General features: G+C 36.7%; 1 protein-coding gene across 4 annotated transcripts in view; it reads right to left on the bottom strand.

Annotated features, from left to right (window-relative positions):
- Positions 1-24,682, bottom strand: part of CRIM1 (cysteine rich transmembrane BMP regulator 1) — a 173,350-nt gene that overhangs the window by 49,517 nt on the left and 99,151 nt on the right. For 3 of the 4 annotated variants that reach the window (XM_005486530.4, XM_074537294.1, XM_074537295.1), the window contains 3 exons: positions 21,239-21,360; positions 8,318-8,500; positions 4,105-4,302 (listed from right to left, as the gene is read on the bottom strand). In XM_005486530.4, the coding sequence (XP_005486587.3) occupies positions 4,105-4,302; positions 8,318-8,500; positions 21,239-21,360 (503 nt within the window). The remainder of the gene's footprint in view (positions 1-4,104; positions 4,303-8,317; positions 8,501-21,238; positions 21,361-24,682) is intronic. The other variant, XM_074537296.1, reaches the window with a different exon arrangement.

The raw sequence follows: 24,682 nt of genomic DNA, 5'->3' as shown, positions 1-24,682 counted from the left end.
ACCCAGTACTTATTTCTAAATAGAAATATGGGCCTGAACTGGTCTATCAGCCACTAAACTAAGATAGTAGGGGGTTTTCAGCAGGTCCTATTCTTCTTTCTGCTTTAGATCTGATGGATAGTTAAGATTCTAACATCAAGTAATTATTTCCTACATTCTGCATTAGTCTCCACAAAAAAAGTGAAAAATTAATGCAGAAAGTAAGAGCTACAGCTGAATCAAGAAATGTAGTATACAAGTAGGAGTTAAAAAGCAAAGTATATTCATGATGCAATTACATAAACTTTTGAAAAGAAGTAAATTTAAACTAATCTGCAAAAATGATGTTATTTCTCTAGGGTATACACTCTTGTTGAGACCACTGATAATGGTCTGAGATGTGAATGAGAACTGGAAGTTGTTCATTCAAAAGAGGAGTGCAAAATGAGGTATTTTTACCTTTACAATCACTAGTATACTACAATTTCAAAATCGGCTGCATAGTTTACATTATTTTTGGCAATTTATAGAAGATATCACTGAAGCACACTGCTTTTTCTGCTTTACTAACTTACATAGTTGAAAATATGACACTTACATAATAGCACCGATGCCAGACCTTTGCCCACACTAGATAAGAATTCTGCTTCTCTTTCCTTAACAGTTGGAAATTAGATAAGCAGAAAGATGGAGAAACCAAACTGGAGAGCACAGACAGGCAACACTTCTGCTCATACAGCGCACTGCAAAATTCAGGTTAAGCTGTGGATATGCAAGTGCAATGAAATGGTATGCAGAAAACAATCAAATGGCTGACAATCCATTTTAATTCCTCTTTAGGAAAAAATGAGCCTGGAATTTACTTCATTGCTTGCAGCTCCATTAAAATGTACTGCACATCTTTTTCATTAGAATCATTACAATCAAGGGATTGATTTCTCAGCCAGCTTCCCAGCCAGGACCTGTTCCCACCACCCCTGCAGGTCATGGACAGCACAATGAGCATCAGCAGCAGAACTTCATCAACAGAAACAATGCTCAGGAAAAAGAGTGAGAAGCTGATTTAAAATGGGAAGGAGCATTGCTCCATGCAGCTTACCTGTTTAAGAGAATAGAGATGTCAGGTGGCTAGATGATGGAAGAAACAAAATGCATTTTTGATGGGACAAGGTTGTCATTAAAATGATCAAACTAAAATTTGGGAAAAATCAGTTGAGTGAAGGAAGTAAAAGTTTTTAACTGTCTTCCCAGGGCATGCATCCTTCTCCAATTCAGCCTTAGAACAAGAAGAAAACCAGAGAACAGAAATCTAAAGGTCCTTGCCTACTGGGTTAGCAAGCAACAGCTGTATTGTAATGAAAGCAGACAGTACTTGTTTCCTACCCCACACATTAAACTCCAAGTAGAAACACTACTAATCTCAGATTTAAGGCTTAAGACACATGAAGCTATCTGACCTTGGAGGTGGGCCAGAAATCTACAGCTCACACACAACTCCCTGCTGCCATCAGCTCAAACAATACCTTTTTTTAAAAAATAATTTTAAGATCCACATTCTTAATGTTAAAGGCAGACAGTGAACATCCAAAATTGTTATTTTTTCCTAATGTCCTGGGATTTTCTTAATGTGCGCTTTCAAAGAAAAATGTTAACAGATTCAGAAAGATGCACAGGGCTCATACTCCAAATCAGGTAACACCTTGCTCTCATGTGTCTAAATACATTTATTCAGGCTGCTCATCACAAGGCATAATGGCCTTGCACGTGTTTAATGCCCCAAAACATGACTCCAAGAGATTTGCTGGTACCCTTGATGGTTCATTTCTCCTAGATTTTTTTAATTTGTCATCATTGCAAAATAAGTTAATAAGTCTCAAATTCTGAATAACTTCTCACCAAGTCTTTCAGAGGAGATTCTTGCAAACTTAATTTTTTAAATCTTGGGTTCTAGCATCTGAACTCACTACTGTGTTTTAACAGTTCAGTATTTTTTTGATCCTTGAAATAATACCATATCCTGATTCCTGGAATTAAATAATTTGCAATAATAGATCATAATAATTTGTTTTGGTTGTATTTGTTCGCTGTGGGAGAAGGAAGGGAAGGAAAAAAATAAGAATTCAAGTGTTTTCAGATGTTCTCTGACCACTGGTACCTAAGTATGCTGAAACTTTGATCTAGCACGAACTAGAAGCACTTCTACTAATTGTAGGTTTCACAACTTAGATAATTTCATTACCTTTTGAAAAAAAAAAACCAACAAAAAACACCAAGGCAAAAGTGATGCTTTTAAGCTTAACAATTAGAAAGTTCCTCAAAATACCATTCAGTACCACTGCCTTCCAGATGATACCCTCAAAACTAGATGACTACAATTAAGCATACATCATACAAAGGCTAACATGACAAACAAATAGGAGGGCAGATTATTTTTTAATAAGACATAATTTAGATGACACAAGGACCTCATTTAAATATTGATTCCACAATTCTATTGTGTCAGTTTTCATCCATTTGTACCATAAGTATGATTGTACTCCATATGTCACTCACCCAAGCACCAAAACAACTTTTATGGACTTAAACAGTTGTAGCTACATCATCTTCTAAAAGTACAAACATGTTATTGCATAGAATTTTGCAGCCTAGTCCAGAGGACCTAAATTGTGTCCTGAGAGCACTGCAGAGGCATTACTGTGGTGTGTTAATGAAGCATCAGATCGTTTATGTTGCACCCTTTAGCAATGAAGGATGCAAGCCTATGCTTGATCCTGTGTTTGCTTCCCACGGTTCTTCATAATTAGCTTATATATATATATATATATATATATATGCATTTAATTGAATTATCTCTCATCCATTTTCTCCAGTCTAGAAGAGGAAAATAGGAAAATAGACACATTTGCCTATCCTTCCCTCATTAGAGGAAAAGAATCCTCTCAGTGTATTAACATGTTGAGAATAATTCCATCAGCCTCTCTTTCTCTCTATATGCCTTCCCAAGCTGGCTCGGACACCTGGCTAATGAGGGGTGACAGCACAGGCTCTGTGATACCCATCCTGAGGTGGTCACTGGGGATTAACAGCAGATAACCTGCTTCCTCACAGCGACAGTAATTCAGTGCAAATAGCGCAATTCTGTACAATTCACTGCAGCTTTTACACATTGCATCAAACACCTTCTTCATACTTAGTGATGTGAATTCTGGAGTTAAAGAGCACCTGCAAGAAATCCTTATGCTCCTCAGATTTTTCCTAAAAACTAAGTATCACAGTGAGCTTACTTGGATGGATACTGCAAACAAGAAGGGCCCCGAGACACATGCAGATATACAAAATTCTTTTTTTTTTAAATCAGAGATGGAATGAGAAAAACTTGTAAGTGCCAACTCACTCGACACCCAAAAGTGTTTGTTTACTGTGAAGATATGTCAAGGTCTAGAAGAACCATTTCTAAATTTATCTGGTGTTTTTCCTGATGAACAGTTACTCCATAAAATGCAGTTCTAAATGCATATTTACATATGCAATTCAAAGTATTTTTTTAATGTCTCAGTTTGCAAGTCTTCATCGTCAGGCTGGGCAAGCACTTTACCTTATAGTTAGGTTAAATCTCAGTCAGTTATACCATATACATGTATTTCCACAAACAAAGAAAAAAATAATTGCAAAGTTGAAGAGTAATACCTTTTTGTAAGTTTCACTGAAATAATTATGTCCAATATCCAACTATGTTTTACAAAGAGATTTTTAGTTGCAAGTAAACGACAGTGATGAAGAAGAAAACATGAATAATCCAATTAACAGTAATACCTATAGTAACAAACATTTTGACCTTCTAACTTCTCCCAGATTTATTAATAAGGCTTAAGCAAAACTAAGAGAAAAATTAGTAAATAATGCTGATCTTAACCACCTCTTTTTGCCAAAAGAGTGCCAGGGATTGCCAACATACAGGCGTAGTCAAACCACGTTGATGTTTTCTGCCCTCTGTAATTATTCAGTAACCAGCCAATGCCACACCAGTTTCTTCAATCCTCCGAAATTTTAAAGCGAACCAAGAATTGCCAGGAAAGCAGCACCCATGGCAGACCAAATTCAAGGGAGGGGGAACAGCACTCCTACCTTCACAGACGGGGCAGCACTCCCCGGGCACCTTGACAGGGTTGAGGCAGCTCTGGCCGCAGGCGGTGGCCATGCAGTGCGGGTCCCCGTTGATGCACTGGCAGAACGTGCAGTCGTCCTCCCGCCAGCGGTCCCCATGAGCCTGGATCTGCCCGTTGGCATAGCAGCCAGCAGGGTTACTGACTGGGTAAAGTGGGTCTGAAACGAGAGCAGTTGCAAGAGAGAGTGCGTTTTAATTAATGTTTTAGGTTTTTTGTTTTGTTCTTCAGGACAAAATGGTTCTTGGATCCGTTGATTCTTTTTTTTGTACCAACATTTCTAAGTGACCCACTGGAATGACTCCTGCCAGCACTGCAACACTCTTTTGAACTATGAACAAAGATGAGGCCTCTGGTACATTTGTTGCTTTAAGCTGCACCTCATCCTAGTGTTGGAGATATACTACGTTTTTGAACAGAGTCAGTTTCCAATTTCATTTCAATTAAAGTTCTTGCCCCTTGAAAGCCACAAGTCCCACTTACCTGCTAGCAGTCAAATTAAGATCTGGGTATTTAAATAACAGAATTTTAGGAAGCATACTTTGTGTGAGATTTCTCCTTAAGTTCCGTAAAAGTCTGTATATGCTACCCCATTTCTGGAAATAAAAGCAGCTTTTAGTCTTCAGAAATAATAGTACTCCAGAGATGTGGTAAGTTGCACTGATATTAATAGTTAAAAAGATATATACATTATGTGAATGTATACAGATTATCATGGTGGCTAAGAAAAGGTAACTGTCAGGCTCAGAAATGAAGTATCTGAGGGTGCACAGTAAGTAGGTCAGGTTTGCAAAGCAAGCAACACTACAAATTACATAGTGAAGCAAATTTAATATATTAAAAACAATAAATATACCTGAAAACATCTTTTTTAGCAGACATCAAATAAGCACAAGTGATTTATTATAAGTTAAATTTCCTGGAGTGTTAATATGGAAGGACTTGGGAGAAATAAGATGGCCTATCTGAAGGAAAAAAAGGCTTGAATGAAACTTGGATTATTTCTTTGGAGTTTTATCAGTCCCCTTTGGAAGGAAGGAATGCATATTGAATGTAGATAAAACCCGTGGCAGTGCCAGTAGCTGTTGTCTTATTCAAAGCCACTTTATGACACTCCAAACATTTGGAGTGAAATGGCACACAACGTCATCCCCATCCTGAGCTGTACTGATATTCAGAATTTTAGTAAAATTATGATTAAGCCCCAAACCAGGTTGTTGTGAAAATAAGGCATTTAAAAATTAAAACGCTACCTAAATTTTTAACTTTGCACCTTTGATGTTGTAGAATCATCTTGCATCTGTAGAAACCAAGACACAGGTTTTTGACCTTGTCAAAAATCAAATCATACACAAAGAAATGAATTTTACCATTCTACCTATGTACAGGATTCTGATTGACAGAGGAATACAGAAAAAACACAGAAAAGGCATACAAGACCTGTGCTACTTGCAATAGTCTCCTATGCAGCTCAAAGCACAAAGTTCCTGGTACCCTTAAAAGGTCAGTAGCATTTAAAGCTATAAATTACATCTGCTAATGCTGATATAGCCTATTGAACTTTGAGAAAGAACTCCTACTGGAGTTAAGCCAAGAAGGGCTTTTGCCTGTACTACACAATTCACACCAAATTTAGTACTTCCCATTTTAGAATTCTTGGGGAAAAAAAAGCTTTTTTTTGATATTTCTAGAATCAAGTAAATATTTGCAGGAAGCAACTAATCACCTTGACAACAAGCCATGAAATACTCAACAGAAGAAGAGCAGGTAGAAAAAAATGCCACTTCTTCAACAACTAGAAAAGCATGAATGAGTGGGCTGATATGTTCTGCCCATTTAAAATACATGACCTTGTTAATTTAAGTGTCAACTTAACCCAAGTTATTTAAAAAGAGACCAGAGCCATCTTTTTTTTTTTTTTTTTTGAGTGTTTAAAGGAACCAGGACAATTTTAATATGTTAATGGAACCAGCTGTCTAGGCTCACTTAAAAGAATGCACTAAATCAAGAGGGATTTCTAGTAAAAACCACCAATCTTACTATCTTTTTGTATATTACTATCCAATTGTTCAGAATTCAGGAGTCAGACTTCCTTCATTTAGTGCCATAACCCTTACACAACCGAAAGAAGCAAGTCAAATAGCACCAAGTGATTTGATGAAGGACCCTGTAACTTGGTATTGAGCCATAGTCATTACTAGAAATAAAAAAAAAAAAGACTACACAATAATTGCATAACATTACCCATTTTAGTCTTACTAAGGACCTGTCTTAAAGAAGAAATTTCCATTGCAGACTAATACACACCAACTCATCAACCTGAAAATGAAATGTTATCAGGTTTTTTTGCTAGTCTAACTGAAACGTTGCAAGAATGCAGAAATCAAATTTTATTGTGGTATGATGATATGACAGAACAGTTTATTGATAAATAATAAGGTAGCTGAATATTTAAATCATCAAAGAGGATAAAGGACATATCTAGGTCTGCAAGTCCAATGTGGAAAATCAGCACCTATATCTGAGTATGACAGAGAGGACAGATAGAGCAGATATATAGATATATATATAGATATATTTATACATTTTTATATCTATATATATAGTCACAATGATTTCATAATGCAAATCTTGGAATATTCACATATGAGAAAAAATAGTAATTATAGGAAATGAACCCAAGAGATTTTACATATTCTATGAAGTCAGCAGCTCATACAGCAGTTTGTTCAGGAGTGGATCTGCACTTACTTGGGGGGGTTCACCACACCAGACACAACTTCTCTAGACTTTTTCAATCTGTCATTAAATGACAGTATAGCACAGATTTTTTTTTTTTCTTAGAACATGAAGGCTCTTGTAAATGTAGGTACAATTGCACCAGGAAAGACCAAAAATCTAGGATCCTGCCTTCAAGTATAGTCAGCAATGAATGTCTAGGCCAGGTCTTAAACTCAGGGCAAACATGGATTGGTACCTCTCTGGCATACTTAAATCTACATTTGCATTTCAGTTTCTCTACATGTGAACACTAAGTGTTAACCTGATACAAACTGACACTAAAATATTCAAAATATACACCAAAACATTAAAAAATTACAAATACTCTTTAAAAATTACTTCCAAACTTTCCCACCTGATATTTTATTATCCAGATTTTGGTTTTAAATCTCTGAAGCTTTTGGTAGCTTGTAACAAAACAAGCCATTTTTCACCAGATTCTGTGCTGACTGAGAAGGTCCAGCTCTTACAGCTGACTCTATGAGATGTATTTTTATGAGGTGCTTTACATTCCAATTCTCTGCTTGGAGTAAAGCATGACTATATCGGATCTTCTGGCTTATTTGCTCCTGCAAAGAACTACAGGAATAATGATGTTAAGGAGACTGCGAAGTGTTTGAAATTCACAGTAATTGCTAGACTCCTTTTCTCTGAGGAGAGGTGATTTCACAGGTGATTTCACTTATTGAGAAGATATTCCTAAGTCCACATTTAAACTAAGGGACTAAAAGTGTTTCACAGGCCTTTTGCCTACCTGGTGGCCATAACCTGATCTTCACTGAGGCAAGATCCAAGTGCCCCTGCTGGAATTCTGGTTGTATTCTGGCAGAAGACTACTCCAATACTTTCTAGAACAAGCAAGAGGGTCAATGGGATAGGCTCCCATAGAGCCTTTTTTAGGAGTACTGCAGGCCTAGCAAGGCTCTCAGCAGAGCAAAGGAGGATGAGAAAAACATTGACATCGGATTGCTGCCCTATTGCTTTGCTGTAACTGTAAAGGAAAGAAGTTGTGTGCATCACTCTAGCTGAACAGAATAAGGAGGTTGCAAAGCAATCAAAATTTGTCTCAGGGTCACAACTGCATCTCTGGAGATACCTGTCTAAATGTCTGTACTGAAATTAAAACCAGCTTTTTATGTCATTTGTCAAGAAGGCTCCCCAAAAAGCACTGCACACTTCACCATGTCTAAGAAGTAGTGTCAAGGTCAGAGAAGCACTGCAAAGAACATGACAGCACATTCAGGCACAAATGTAGAAATAAACTGAGTTATGGAGGAATCAGCAAACTCCAGAAGAACAAAAGGTCAGTGAGCTCATTGCTCATTTCCATTGAACAGGCAAACAGAAAAAAAGCAGTGGAATTAAAAGCAGAGAGGATTAACAAGAGACTGTACCTTCACAGACTGGGCAGCACTCTCCTTCTGGCACATAGTACCTGTCGCAGTGTAGCTCACCACACTGGGCAGAGAAACAAATGGAGACTCCCCCCTGGCACCGACAAAATCGACAAGCATCCATCCGAAACATGTCTCCATCATAATACTCCATGCTGTTAAATATGCAAGTTGGCTTCACTTCTGAAAGAAGAAAAAGAAAAAAAGTGTTTTACAGAGATTGTTAAACAGGAAATAGTTAAGCTTATGGTGCTACTGACAAAAACAGATATAAAAGAGACAGTTGATTTTTCTTTCATTTTGTAAACTCAAATACAATTTCATTTTAAGAACATGGTATATTTTATTTTCTGTTCAATAATGGAAGAAAATGAAATGCTGTTCAAAATAACCCTCAGAGCATCTGTCTACAATTATAAATCTCAATTAAGAAAAATTAAATCCTGGAAAAAGGCTGCAATGCTGGTACTTCTTCGTAGGTGCTAAATATTTTTCATCCTCAATGAACCTGAAGCTACTTCAAATTTTAGCACATGAAAAAATATGCCCTTCTGTTTTAAGAAGTCAGTTTCTGATGTTTCTTAAGTGTAATCTTCCTCTCTGTAGCACTTGGCACTCAGGTGGATAAATTGCAATAAAGCTGTCCAATTGATAGTTTAAAAAACCAACCAACCAAAACCCAAACATTTTGTGACTGCATGATCTGTTAAGCAGAACTGAACACTTATTTTTTCAAGCAACCTGGAGCTGTAATAGCCAGCTCACAACCAAACTCCTCACAAAAAAAATTAAACTCAATTGTAATAATATGTTACATGATAATAATAATAGTTACATGATCACTTTAGCATTTCAAAACCATAAGATTGGTAGTTCTTGTATGCCTCCGTCTACAGCAGAACCTTGACATAGAATTAAAGCCAAGCTTTGTGGGAAACTAAGAGTTTCTCAAAAATTTGAAGTGTTTTGGGAAGAACATTGTTCGTTTACTTTGTTAACATTCAAAAAAAGGAAAGAAAGACGCTAATTAAACCAATGAAGCAGTCTGCAGATTTAATCAGCTTTTTCTCATCATTACTATTTTATACCAAAGACATTTGGTTCCAGATTATAAGAAGATCTACACAGCATGTATATATCACAAGATCTTCATAGAGGTTTTGACCTCGCTGTTACCCCACATTTATGAACCCTCCTCCATCACCTAGTTTACAGATACTGTCAAACAGGATATAGTTTATGTTGCTGTTAACCAAAACAGACACAAAAGACACAGTTGATTTTTCTTTCATTTTGCCCATTTCATTTCATTTTCAAAGCCCACTCAATTCAACCAGCCAACTGATCCCCCCACTTCCACAACACTATGCAGTTCCATGGCTTAGGGCTGAATCATTGTGACTCAAGACACTGTAGGAAAAACACTCCAAATTTATGTTCAACTATAGTACTCCACATTAGTCATTAGGAAATCATGACTTCACACTATCATCATTATATTACTCAATTACTTAAGCCCCCTCCCTCCTCTCCACTTCAGAATAAAACTTTGGCCTCCTATTACACTAGCCCAAAATTTGTGAAAGCAGCCACCCAAATTACAGCAGTATTTAGTCCACCAGTCTGTTCCTTTCAGAAGCTGTAAATCTAACAGTCTGAAAAAACAAAGGTTCTGCAAACAGGAAGCTATTTATTTCAGCAATAACATCAAATACTGTAGGTAAACCCACCATGTTTCATTGCATTTGAAGCAAACAGCAAAGACAAGAAGGGACAATTGTCCATGTTTCTGATTTCTGTAGAACAGATGGTAAAGACTATTTACTTATATATGTAATGCCTAGCCACCTAGAGTTGAAAACTGTGACCACTTTATGGTCAGGTGATTTTTCTTTTGCCTAGTGATCAATCTCACATGGGAGATGAAATATATTTAAATGAAAAATCAGCATTTTCAGATTCCTTTCAATCCACCACAATTCCCTGAACTTCTGGGAACTAAAAACCAAGTTTTTCTTGACAATGACACAGTTTTTCTTTAAAACTCTAAAGCATTTCAAGGACTTCTTTCAACATATATTGTGCTCCAGCCTTGAGTTATTTGAAATGATTGTAAAGCATTAGAGTTGAAACTTGGAAGTATCCAGAGCAATGTTTGATTTTTACATGCCTGTTCTGTCTTCAAGGCATAATGTAGAAAGCAGCATAAAAAATAAAAGCAAGAGGAGGAAATACCACTGTGTCCAGGAAAACAGCTATGACCTCATTAGAAAGCAATTCACATAAACAAACACTTGAGAAATATTTCAAGTTTATGCAGCTCAAGCTGTTAGTTTAAAAACCTTCTCAAAAAGGAAAAGTGCCAACACAACTCAAAAGGCCTTTAATACATTTGCTTCTGGCTTCACTGTTTTGACTGCAGCTTTCCAGATTTTTACGGATTCCCCCACACCTGAAGAGTAGAGATGAATTCCTGCCTCATCAGAAGTAGAAACATAATCTCCCATTAATTATTGTTATTTTTAAATGTCCAAACAAGACTATGCAAGTAACTGCAAATCCTGTAGGGAAACAGCATGTTTTATTCCTACAATGCAAACCACTGTAGAATTTCACTACGTGTGTGTTTTTAACATCCTCCCTTATGGTAAGTGTATATATCCAGATTAACTATAGACCTAAGCCCATGCATCCAGCTACAAGACAAGGATTACTTTTGTTAGAACCATCTGTAAGACTCCAGTCTTGAGACTGAGTCAAGGCAAAACAAGCACTAAAATGAAGAACTCTAGCTTTAGATACTCCAGGTGGAAGCCTAAGTGAGTAACACACAGTGAAATTATAAAAATGTGTTTCTTCCACCACAATATGCTTAAAGATCTTCCAGTTCCCATTTTTTTCTTGTTGTGTTTTTTTTAAGTGCCAATTTTATTGCCTTATTGATATAAGTATGACAGGCACCAGGGGATAAAAGAACATAAAGGTAACATTAAATAAATGCATCTTTTCCTTAATTCATTAATTCATTGTTCTGCCTAAAAAGAGAAAACTGAAGGTAGGACTCCTCAAGCTTCAGTGTGTCACAAAGGAATTCAAACTGCCAAAACCTCATAGCACAAAGCAGTTAAATATATCTGAGACTCCAAATCCTGTTTGTGATGCAGACTACCACAACAAAGCAATGGGCATGAGACACAGGCCACGGCTTAGTGACCATGAATTCAATGTCTGCTAGCTCACAGATAACCCAGTAATACCAGATTGATCCAGCCCAAGCACTGACACACAGCTGCCCATCTGAGAAAGAGGCCAGGACAGAGGGGATGTTCTCCAGAAAGATGCAGGGTTTTTTCTGGCAGTGGAAGAACAAATGACAGCTCTGCTTCTATATAAAGTCAAGCATGACTACAATTGACTTGATTTGCCATTAAAGTTCCTATCACAGAGTTAAAAGAAAAATAGTTCTGACAAAAATTTAGCTCTGCATGGCCACAGTCTTTTTGTTCTGGGAGTGAGAGCCCAAAAAGGTGGCACTAAACCCCACAGCCTCACACTACATGAACAGTGATCATTTCTCAAACCTTTATCACCAATCTGAACTGCAAAGGGACACAATTTGTTTTATTAAATTAGTTTTCAACGGTACTTTACCTCCTACATGTAAATATAATGAAATACATATTAGTTCTATGGGCTGAACTACTCAAAAGTAAAAATTCTGTTATTGAGATTTCTGTAGTTTCCTAATACTTATGGTTTTCTTATGGTTTTTATGGAACAGCTCAGAAACACATGCAAGTCTGGCAAACCATCCCTTGCAAGGCAGAAGCTCTGCACACGGTCACACCAAGCACATGAGATGCCTCAGGGCATCAGCCTCTGTCAGCAAGTTTGGGCATTTTCTTCTGTAGTATCAGAAATTCCAGCTCTACCAAACTGGAAGCAAGATTCAAAACAATTTTCTGTTGTTCCAAGGATTAAAAGGTTCATGATTCCAGGACTTCAAATGTTCCTTCAGCATAAAGAAGTATTTGTACCAGAGCCCTGGAAAGAACTTGGGTAAGTGCTGTGAACTTTCTATTAAATGAAAGGGAAGGAAACAGAAAAATTTGAATCCTGTGTCTGTGTAAACAAAATACAGAAAAGTTTTCCAAAGCTGAGCTGATAGAGTTTAAAAAAGATAAGGTTATGTGTCATAGGAATTGGTCCATTATAATGTTATAAGGCAACTGTATGCTGTTGCTGCCTTGCCAGCATATAAAAACAAGCTAGGTAGAAAAAACTATTTGGATTCTTATCCTTCAGGTTGTGCTGCTTGTTTTTCCTAAGCAGCATAGTCCTTACTACTGCAGTATATTATATTGCAGCATATTCCCTATTAACACAATTACAGAACTGTTCTGAAAGTCCTTTGGTGGTGCATATTCTAAAAAAATCATCCAGCAACAGAGAAACCAGAATTAAAACTGAAACTATTATTTGTAAATGAACGCATTTATTTATACAATTACTTAAAAATATTTTCTCAGCTTAAAGGAATGAAATACTATTTTGTGGCAACTACAGTCTGTAAAAGAAATTAAAAGATACTTGGGATGCTGAAAAAACACAAATTCAGCTCTCCCTGATACATCCCTGTCTTAATATTTTCTTTAAAACCACCAGTAATGGAGGAAATGCAACGTACCTATTAAACAACTCCACAGTTTGATCAACTGTAACGCAACAAAAATCATGGAAGGGGTAATTCAGGTTAGACAGAAACAACAAACAAATGGAAAGGATGTGTCCCCTAAGCTTCATTACATTTCTCATCTTTGAGGTCTCATGTTCTACATTTTTTTTTTCTATCCTCCAGTATACAAATTTCTTGCTAAGAGGAGTCATCCTCAGGACACCTCAGGGTGCCCCTGCCTACATTCTCTCTTACAAATAAAATGTATGCCTTTCTTTCAGTTTTAATTTTTCCCCATCAGGTCATGTGTTTTAGCATTTGATTGGTTCTGTGATTCTCTACAAGGCTATCCCTCTTCTTTCTCTTAACTCCTTCTAGAAAATTAAGTGCTGCTTTTTAACATCCTGCAGTGCTGCTACTGGAAAATGCCAGGACAACAAAGGAGGAGCTGGGCCCACAGAGGGTGGTGGCTATGCTCTAAAACAGTGACAGATTTCCTTGATGAAATTGCCAAACAATCCTTGGAAGCAATACATGTTCTTCATAACAGAGGAATGTGTTTAAATCCCAGTGGTCTCTGGGATTGTCAATCCACCACAGGAGAAAATACATGTTGTGATCAGGTTAGCCATAGGCATGTCAATGGGGCACAGACATCTGGAACAGCACCACTATTAGGCACTGGCACAGCCCATCAGGCATTGCCAGGACACTTGTGAGAAGCCTCTCATACATGAGAGAACTTAAAAATTGCAGGGGGAGGAAAAAAAAAATATCTCCAAACCTGTAACACATGGCTGTGGTCTGGCATTCTAACAGGTCTAGCCATATCTTCCATGCTTTGAGAAAAATACTGAATTCTAACCTTGTCCTTTAAAGTATTGGCAACTTCATCCAAGTTTAAAACTCCAGCAGTATTTGAGCCAGAACATTATTGAAGATATTAGTCTACCAAGACAATTCACTTTGGCAAAAAACCATTACTATTTCACCAAAGTAAACACTAGAAGTATATACTTAATTTTTTTATTATTTTTTTTTACTTTAAACCCAGAACTGCACCATTTGACATCTAATACTTTTTGTATATGCCATATCATTTCACAGAATCTATACAGCATCTTGTGTTTCATTAACCAACAATAAATAAATGAAATAGACTTTCTCCTTTTTATTTTAAAAAATAAATTTGTTTTAAAAACCCAGACTCTACTTCCCACTGAAAAACCCTCCTGCTCCTAGTGAACCACTCAAGGATTTTGAGTCTGGTTTCACATCCAGCTGTGGTCCTGACAATCCCTACCCTGTCTCTTTTATCTATTTATCTACAGACTACTTTTTACCAGGAATTTTGGGTTGCCTGGCCTTCAGTTTTCTGTGTTTTCCCTTTCCCTCTTGTTTTAAATGTAACTGGTAATGACTTGCACTGTTTCACACACTCTCCCCAGTTTGACTAGGGCAAGTATAATACAGGTTCAGAGGATCTAAAACATTTGACTTGGTTTGGCAGACTCACCTACTTTTTCATTATACTAGACCAAATTCTCATCCAGCTGTGATTGGCCATGATTTTCAAATACCTTTCAGATGTTCTGACTGAACTAAAAACAATAAACCTCAAAACCAAACCTCAGCCCACAACAACTAAAGCTCTCTACCTTTTTGATATCAGATTGTCCTCCTTTAATGTTAACCTTACTACGTACCAAACAATTTGTTATCTTTTTCATCTCACAAGATGCATTTTGCATTTAATTTTTTAAGCAGCTGCCTATTTGAAGTCCACCACAAAAATCTGTGGTTTTGAATGGCCAAAGAGAAATATGCAGTACTGTTCAATTAGTATTAGGACTGTTTAGTTATCTGTTCCAAGACAGACTATTACCTTGCTCAAATCCTTATTTCTTTAGAGCACACACAAAGAAAGTTTAATGAAAGTGCAATAAAGACTGCCAAAATTAATGCAATAAAATGGTAGATGGTGTTTCTGAGGTACTTCACTTGGACTTCATTCCTCCTTCTAAGGTGAATATTTTCCTTGCTGACCCTATATTCCCCCTCAATTCCTTTCAGTACTCATGGATGCTCTCTTTAGAAACAGGCCATTGTTATTTCCTTTTAGAAATAATAGAATTACCTTCATCCTTTTCTGCACCATGAGATTAATAATGCAATTGCTATGAGGAGCAAGTGCACCAACAGGTGACAAGAAGTGCGATTAAAGAGGATTTTTAATCTCTCCTCTAATGCAGTACCACTGTATAGAGATGCAAGTGTGAAAATAGCCAGAAGGCACAGAGTAAAAAGAAATGCCTCATTTAGTCTCTCATTTGAGAAGATAAACTTTAGTCAGTTTATCTTGTCAAATGAGAAAAAAACATTCACAGAAACAGTTATAAAACACTGATTATGAGTCACATCAAGTGGTCTTACCTATGTAGGAGAAGTGGTCTTATGTAGGAGATCACTTCTGTACCACCACGGAATTATCAGTACAGCCTAAACCAGCAGAATAGAAATGGTCAAAGTCATAAGTCCTGGGGAAGGTGTGATTTGATCTTCCCAGGATCAATGCCAGTTGTTTTCATGCATCCATCATCCATCCAGTAGTCCCACTGTCAATGGATAGGGCAATGAAAGTCCACACTTCAACTCCCAGGGAAAATGGATTGGGACTCCACAGCCATCCTTGGCAGAGCTGGGCTCTGAAATCACAGCTCACACACAGCCATGGCAGAAAGCAGCGTGGTCCCCTTGACCTTGAACCATGCTGACACATTGATGAGGACCACTCACACACCTAATGCATCGTATTTCACAAACCAATCAACAATATTTTTTGAAGTAGCAGTTATTTTCAAGGAAACTTACTGAGAAGTGAAAGCTCTGACTGACAGAAGGCAGCAGCTGCAGGATGCCTGGTAATTGCTCTCTCAAATTTCTAAGGCCCAGCTCACAGTCAGTATGTGCTTTAAGTGCAACTTATATTCAAGACATCTATGCATCAATACCTAATTAGAGAACAGGCAAGTTTGGATACTCACTCTTGTTTCCAAGCGCTTGAACTCTTGCTGCACATGCAGCTTTTAATCTCTTTAGACTCACTTGCTGATGCTTGTAATTGAATGCAGAATCAATTTTCTTTCCTTACAAGCTCCCCATGAGTAAAAGCAGAACACCAGGATTAGCAGACAGAAGTCCTGGTAAATAATATATTTTGTATGGATCAGAAGAAACTAGCTTCTGTAAAATACAGGATTTTTTGGAAGACTACATATCTTGGGAATCTCTCACTCAATTCTCCCCAAATAAGTATCACATACTATCTAGTATTCTCTGGATGAAAAGCAGTTTTCAGGCAAGTGCAAGTGGGGAAACTTCACGGCATAGTCTGCCTTTAAACAAAGCAATAACTGACTACTTTCCCTGAAACAGGGCAGTAGAACCACAGAACAGACAAAACCTCTTTGTTCAGTTTCATACAGTAAGATGAAATTATTTGCTATAGAGTTCCCATGTTGCCTTATTTCCTTTATATCGACTTCACACTTCTCTGAAATGAGTACATTTGACTATGGATGTAGTCTTCTCTTCCCTGAAAACTTTACTGCTGAACAGCACTGTGCAAATCTCTGATTCCCATATGCAATAAGCAGTGATGTATTCAGTTGGCATTCAGTTATACCTCTAGTGATACTATTTTATGGCAGCCAGAGATTTAAATTTAGAAATTCATACTTCTGTCTGCTTCAGGCTAGAATTGTGTTACATGCATGAAGTAGGGCTTGCACTGATGGTCATCAAGAATATAAGATTAGGAGAAACAGCCAGGAAGCCATCTAAGCAGATGACTGACAAAATCCTATCACTACTGCATTTTAAATCACTGCCAATAGTTCCATAGAGTTGCAAGGTTTGAGTTAAAAATTAAACAGCAAAGACCTTTCTCCTGACAAGGAAAAAGGAGCATAGAAATAACATGTTTCAGCCATCATTGTTGTCTGAGCTGTCATTTTGATATCCAAGGATCAGGCAGGGTATGCTCAGGGATGGCTCAAATACTCACCCTAGATAAATCATGACAAAGAACTTGATCGTGTCAAAAGAGAACTCTGGATTCCTTCCTATCACCATTTAACAACACAGAATGATTTTCCTTACAAAGATGCTTCCCTTCAAAATGAAGGAATCAATGCATGCCTTAAAATTGACCTTTTCAATTGACTGACCTTTGGAACGAGAATCACATTCTAATGACAGCAAGCATTAACTGTAATAGTGAAAACTTTTAAATATAGCAGTGCTCTAAAAAGCACTTTATGTCTCTAGTTGTGTAACAGTTTTATGTGAAATACTCTGATATCTGCATACATTCATGATGTTTAAAACATCACACAGAACTATTGTAATCTATCTGCAATGTGGTTTTTTTTTTTCTTCTCACCAATAAGAAAGTTGTTCTCAGGACTATATAAATGTTTTTTGGTATTAAAAAATCCCCAAAAAAGTTTGACCTATGCAAAGATTGGACAGCTACAGACAATAGCTACTTAACAAAAAGCTCCAATTAAATGAAAGGATCATTTTCCAAGCAGGAATAAATGTTATTTTGGTGATTTATAATGTCTATATAATTATAGAATAAACTATGAGAAGCAGCAGATTGCATATGATGTAAAACATACGGACACACCCAATACAAATCTGAAGCAGGAAAATAAAGACCAGAATTGACTTAATGCTGTATTTATGATCAAATAACACCACCATTACAATCTGCAAAAGAAGTAATTACTGCAGAAGCTTATTTTGCCACAGATTAATATGCTTTTCTTAGAAAGACCAACCAAAAGCTAGTCTGAGACAGTGTGTATCAGGAACAAAGGTAACCACACAAAATCTATACATATATTGTAGATCTTTTACATCAGTTTTACATTAAATCCAGGAAAAACACACGCAAAATAACTGATCTGTCCCCAAACTGCTGACAAACAACAAAGAGAACATACTGTAGAGTCTCTCCATGACATGTATTTTGCATCCATAATTAACTATCCTCTCAACATTGGCCACTGTTATTCTACAACTATGTAGATCTCCTTCCCACACAGTAAAGCCAGCCTACCCATACCGTGAACATGCAGTTCTGCATCTATCACATTAGCACAAAATTGCAATAAATATTGCAGAAGTCCGGCCTGTTTTAACACTCTGACCATAATTAGGGTTATCTAAATATAAAAATTGGACTTTTTTGCAGTCTACAATACAGAAATTTGTAATGGACACCCTTATTTTAAGGTAATGATGATCAGTATTCTTCCCGACTGATCCCTCCCCCCCCTCCTGCCAAAGGAATGCTTTAATTCTTTTATTATTTAATTCAATAGATATTACAATAGCAGGAAAACTATACTAATGTGAGTATGCACATTTCTTTTTTATTCCATCCTCTTGCTTGTTTTCAGAGGTTTTCAAACACAGAAGAAACTAATGAAACTTGTTGGTAATGCTGATTATACAACTTCCCCACTTACCATCTATAAACTCATTAAATTGCATTTGATTAAAACACATGCTTTAAAAAGGCATCTAATCCTAATTGGAAAGGATGAAGATAAGGAATTCAGCATCCTCCCAGGAGTTTGTGCCAACAGCTAGCCACCCTCACTACTGAGAACAGCTTGTCCCAGATCTTACAGATTTGAATCTTCTTGCTTTTAAGGCATTTTTTTAAATGAAGCAAAGAAATTGATCTAAGCCTATCACTGTAAGATATTTTCTCCATCTGTTACTGATATCAATTGTATCTCCTCTGCACTTGTTAGTATTTCAAAATACTGCAAAAAACCAGAACTGAATATTGAATTCAGCTATCAGTTTCACTGAGAACCTTCCCCCCTCCTCTTCATCTTAAACTGACAAAAGTAATGGTAGGGATTTATTGCACACAAACACACACATGTACCAGTTTGTCATAGCATTAAACATGAATCTAGAAGTTCTTGTTAGAATTAGTTTTCTAGGAAATTAGAGGTTGCAGAGGGCTTATTTGTAGTAGTTGTCCCTGAAAAAAAAAAACCCAAAACATGCTAAAATGCATTTGAAAAACCCCTGAATTATAAAGCAATGCAAATTATGTTCTATGACTATTCTGTCTTCTCTACCAATGATACGCCACAAAATACAAATGTCCCACACTCATGAGCAGTTTCACAATTGCTCACAGATTGTTATTAAAAATATTGATCATTTTCAGGTTTATAACTAACTATTTCTTCTTTCTAAAATGGAGCATCATTAATAACTGCACCTGGAGGTTTGCTTGGAGCACTTTAAAATCATGTCATACAACATTAGTTTCTAAAATTTGATGGTAGCACTAAGTAACATAACGACAAATGTGATTTTCTAAAAAAAGTATTTCACTTTTCTGACCAGTTTTCTCAGGATTATTTTCTTTTTTTAAAGAGGAACTTATTGAAGATAATTTTGATACTGACCGGGAATATATTAAAAATTATTTTTAAGGACATATATAAGACAAACATGAAAATCTTAATTTTTTTCCAAGCCGCCCTTTATGCTTCCCTCTGTAGCACCACCTCCCCTTCAAAAACGTCTATTCTTCTTCCAAATTACTCTGTATTCATAGGCTAATAAAGTATAGGAAAGCCTGAGAGGTAAAAAGGAATGTTGATCCAAAAGCAGCTTGGATCTGTGGAGTGAGCTACAGCGCACAATAAGGCAGTGATGCCCAGGGCAAAAGTGCTAAAGACAGTCCAAATTCACTGTTACCAATGAAAAATTAATCTGACTTCTACTTGGAAATAGGACATGAATATGTCACCAAAAAAAGTGGGAAACTTAAACAGCTCCATCTCACACCTGCTACACTATATAGATTGCAACATTTTAGTCAGCAGTATTTAAAAATAACATTCAGGCTGAAGAGAAGCAATTAGCATGGTGGTTTTTACCTTTGAGACGGCCTATTGGAAATTGGCTCTCTATTTCTTGCTCAAACTACTAAAGTAAATCCTGAATTAAACATTGCATTGAGGTGTCTGACACAGGTAAATCAGATTCAGAAATGATACTTTAGCAGAATGAAACAAATATGAAACAAAGAAAGATGAGTATTACTTTAGTGTACGTAAACAAAAAGTAGATAAGTTGCATTTATATAATCTTACCCAAACAGTGAAAGAATTACTCTAAAGGCTAAGGAATCTGTGACTCTTCATGACAGAAATTCTTTTATTCTTATGGAAAAACTTAATTTTTATATATAATGTCCCATTATATGTACTATTATTTTTCAATCAGCATTTGTGTATTTAAAATATTGCTATGTGTAAATAACACAGCCCTTCTCCTGGAGAAATCTCTCTCTCTCTCCTTTTTCAATAACAATTGTAAAACAATGACTGTTTCAAACATTTGATACACATAACACTAAACAAGATGAAATATTGCCGGATAAATGCTAATTAATAAATACTGCAACAGCTTGTAATCTTTAATGGTCAGAAATCATTATGCAATCCTTCAAGAGTATTTTCTCCCTTACCAATAATAAAATACTATTTCTTCACAATTCACCACATACGCAGCATATACATACATATATATACATATATACACAGCATATATATACAGCTCTATATACAGAACAGTCCTCAGATAAGAGTCACTCACATGAAAAATTTAAGGTTTTTAACCATTTTCTTGACATTTAGATTGGGAAGCAAAGAATTGCTTTGAAACAAATATATTCCTACACTGTCTTATAATTTCTAAAATTGTACAAGTGTGTTAAAAATTACTATGAATTTGATTCTCAAAGCAAACCCCATAGTCTAAACAGCATGCCTTCACTTAAGAGTGCTGCCACAAGCAGCTGTGATGTTAACAAAAATTTCACTTCTAGAAGGCCTCTAGTGCTTGCTACTGACAAAGACTATATTAAAGACATGCAGTGAGGGAGTCTTGCTAAAAGTATAATTCCCTGAGTCAGAGAGAAAAGTGCTTGAGAAACTAAAGCAGTGTGACAACTTCAAAATTACAGTTTCCCACATCAGTATCTTCACCTAAACTTCCACTTCCTTCTTACTGAATGAAATTGAAGAACATTAATTCTCTTAGACCTTCACAACATAATAAGAAATAAGCAAATGGACAGCATCCTCCAGAGAGACAAAACCCCCTCCTGCTGAGGTGCTAGGGCGAGTTTCACGTACCATTGACACATTCAAAGACATCGCAGCACTTGCCAGGCGTCCCGTCTCCGCGCGAGACGATCTGGGGCACGGAGCCCGCCTCGCACATGGGGAAGCCACAGAGACCAGTGAGACACTCGCATCTGAAACCAAAGAACAGCAAGGAAACACCTGTAAATAAAGGAAGCCACGTACAAGGTGAAGGAATAAGCAAGAAAAAAACAAAGTCAGAGCACAAGGTAGAGCTTTGCCATGTTCATGTCTTAGGATCCTTTTTTATTAACTCAACAACCAAGATATTTTATCAACTTGAGGGGTTCTTTTTAACTATCCAAACTCTGTTGGCTGTCAAGCAAACAAAAAGGTGGCAGTGTGCAACACTAATGGTAGTCTTCTGCTCTGTGTAAAACTTTGAAAACTGTAATAACTGTGTTCTCCAGACTTGCAAAATAAGGCTTCTCCTCCAATTCTGTCTTGAATAACCAAAATTGATGAAATGCTAATAACAGAAATTGCATTCACTCATCAGAAGGGTGTTCTCTCATTAAGAAACCAAATTATATCCAGTGTAATCTTGGGAAAAATTAAAGAGAAAGGAAGACTGGAATCACTAAATCTAAGCTGAAGGAAAATAATTGGAAGTTCTCCTTTGGTGTTGATGGTGGTGCAGTTTGCAGAAGGTGAAACCAATTACATGTGACGCCAAATAATGTGGGAAGCTAGGCATATTAAACACTGTGGTTAGTTTTGGATCATTCTAAAAGGGCTGCTTTCTCCATGTAAGTAGTATTTATTTGCTTGTTTAAGAAAACAGCCTAATGAACTGAGAGATATAAAATGTAGAGAAACAATAGTCATGTTCGCTTCCAGATTCTTTGCTTTATGATTAACATAACAGTTTAAAAGTCAAACACTTAAGAATTTTGATAAGTTGACATTTAACAGAGTTCTTGCCCTGAACAACGAACACATTTTAGGGATAAGCAGCAATGATTCCGGCTTATATAATTATGCTTAAGATTCCTGCTTAAGAAATAGAAGATCCTGCAATTATGAGTTAAAGAACTAAAAACTCTACTTGTTAATAAACATTTCAAATATTTTAAGTATCCCAAGTATCCCAATATTTTAAGTAATCCCCACATTAAACAACAAGAAGCAGCATCAGCCCTTACTGCATTTCTTATTCTTTATGCTGAAAAAGCAAGAAGTTTGGTTCTTCTGTGCCATGCATGTCTCCTTAACTGCCCAACAGCAATTTCATCTCAGATCAGCATCCAATGAATGAGGAAGAACCACCTCGCAACAGAGAGGTTTTTAATATCTCTCCCTTTAACCTCATCAGTGTTAGATAAAATTATCTCCCCCAGTCTAAGGTACTACTCAAAATGAAATTTGCAAGAAATACAAGTGAAGTCAAGGAATCTCACAGAACCTTTATTAAATTATTTGAAAAGGATTTTTAAAATACTGCATTACAGAAACATGTTACTGTAAAGAGGTACAGTCAATTTCACAAGTAATGCTAAATACATCAAGATAACTTTATGTGCACATATATGCTACGGTATAGCAACAGCTTTAAAGCAGGCATTTGAAGGTTTCGTGTTCTTTTTCTTTTTGTTGGTTTGCTTTGCTTGGTTTTTTTTTTTTTTGTTGTTTTGTTGGCTTTTTGTTTGTTTTTTTAATACTATGCTTCCCATGAGAGTAAAGGACAATGGAGTAAGCAAAAAAGTAAGAGTACAAAAATCAAAGTTTTATTTATCACATCTTTGCTTGTGACATTTTCTTCTCAACTTATTTGTAAATACAAAGACAGAGGGAACCTAATTATTTTCTTTACCATGTGTTGTTTGCCATCAGAGATGTAGAAGGAAGAAAATGCATTCTGGCTTCTACTCATGTGATCAAAATTCCAAAGGATTTGTGACAGCAGTTTCCCTTTAAGATGACTGTAAATAATTTTACAGAATTACTAATATCTCTCACTTTTGCAGTCCCAATAGTACGGGAAGATGATGGGGGGGTGGGGGGAAGAAAAAATATGACCTCTAGTAATCAATGAAAAAGAAAAATTAGCACTGTCAGGTTAATGGAATTTGTACCTTAACCCAATGTCCTGGTTTTGCATGGGTTGTGGGTACCTCCCATGCAAAACCAGGACATTCCACATAGCAGACTGTTTTGAAAGATGTTTTTGCTTTCTGAGAAGAATGAAACCCAGAAATAGCTACCTACATGTTACAAATGAAAGAGAGAAAAAAAATCTTTTAAAACATATATGACAGAAAAAAAGTGCAGGCACAATCTGTAACTGGTATTAAAAGCCCAAAAAAATTTGAAGCTTCACTTCAATAGCCCTGTATTAAACATCCTGATGAGTATTCTCATTTTCCTCTGGGAAAATAGGTAAATCAAACTTCCTGAAAATTTAGAGAAAATAGAACACATTCAGATAACAGTTGTGGATCTTGACTTTCCAAGTTTCATGAGCTGAAATTACCACTCTTAGTTCTACAGCCTTCACAACAAGCTTTCTCAGAAGTATCATCTTTGTTTTTGTCTCACATTCCTTCTAACTCATAGAACTGCAATATTAAATGATTAGATTAATAACTTGTACTTTCCCGCTCATTTTCCCAGTCAACTCAAGCTCAAAAAAAACCCAAATAAGAACCAAAACACAAAACTAAACCACAACAAACTATGAATCACCACTTGAAATAACTTAAGATAGGACAATCTTCCATAAAAAGGGATGAAAGAGATATTTAAAAGATTGGTGGGAGCCAACAATTTTTCTCCAGAAAAGACTCCCTCTGATTTAGAGTAATGAAAGTTTCACATATGCACAGTGCAAGCAAACAAAACCTCAACACTCCAAAATTTTATAAATTGACCTCCCGTTTGGTTAAAACATAATCCATGCATAAGAGAATGTCAAAGTAGAAAATTATCTCAGATGGGACTTTAAATAGTCTTCATTCTTTTCAGCCAGCTCTGCTAGGAAAACCTTTGACCATTGTCCAGGCTATTAGCATGGAAAACATTGTTTTGGAGACAGAAGTCTGTCAGAAAGAAACCCAAGGAACTCTGGTAGCTGAGCATGGCTGTCATGCTGCCAAAGCAACATCTGGAAATCTGGAATTAGCGATCCCATTCTCAGCAAGAGAGCAAGATGAGCTTTATAGAACTAGATTTTTGTGAAGTGCCTTTTGGAGTGGAGGGATGGATGGAACAGCCCAGGTCTGTGCTCTGCCACAGGCAGCTATCCACCTGTGTATATCTTACCCTTGGTAATGGAACATCAGGTTTGAGGAAGTTGAGCAGGTCAGTTTGAGTTAAGCCTGTTGACAGTGGCCATGGTCCCTCTCAGGCTGATTTCTCTAAAATTCAGCTGTTCAGACTGCTCAGTAAGGCACCAGGCTGGTCCTGAGCTGCTGCCCCTACAACTGCAGCATCCCC

This window comes from Zonotrichia albicollis, chromosome 3, assembly GCF_047830755.1.
Source record: "Zonotrichia albicollis isolate bZonAlb1 chromosome 3, bZonAlb1.hap1, whole genome shotgun sequence".
NCBI classification, from domain to species: Eukaryota; Metazoa; Chordata; class Aves; order Passeriformes; family Passerellidae; genus Zonotrichia; species Zonotrichia albicollis.
The sequence above is the reverse complement of the archived record's forward strand: the minus strand, read 5'-3'. Positions and strand labels throughout refer to the sequence as shown.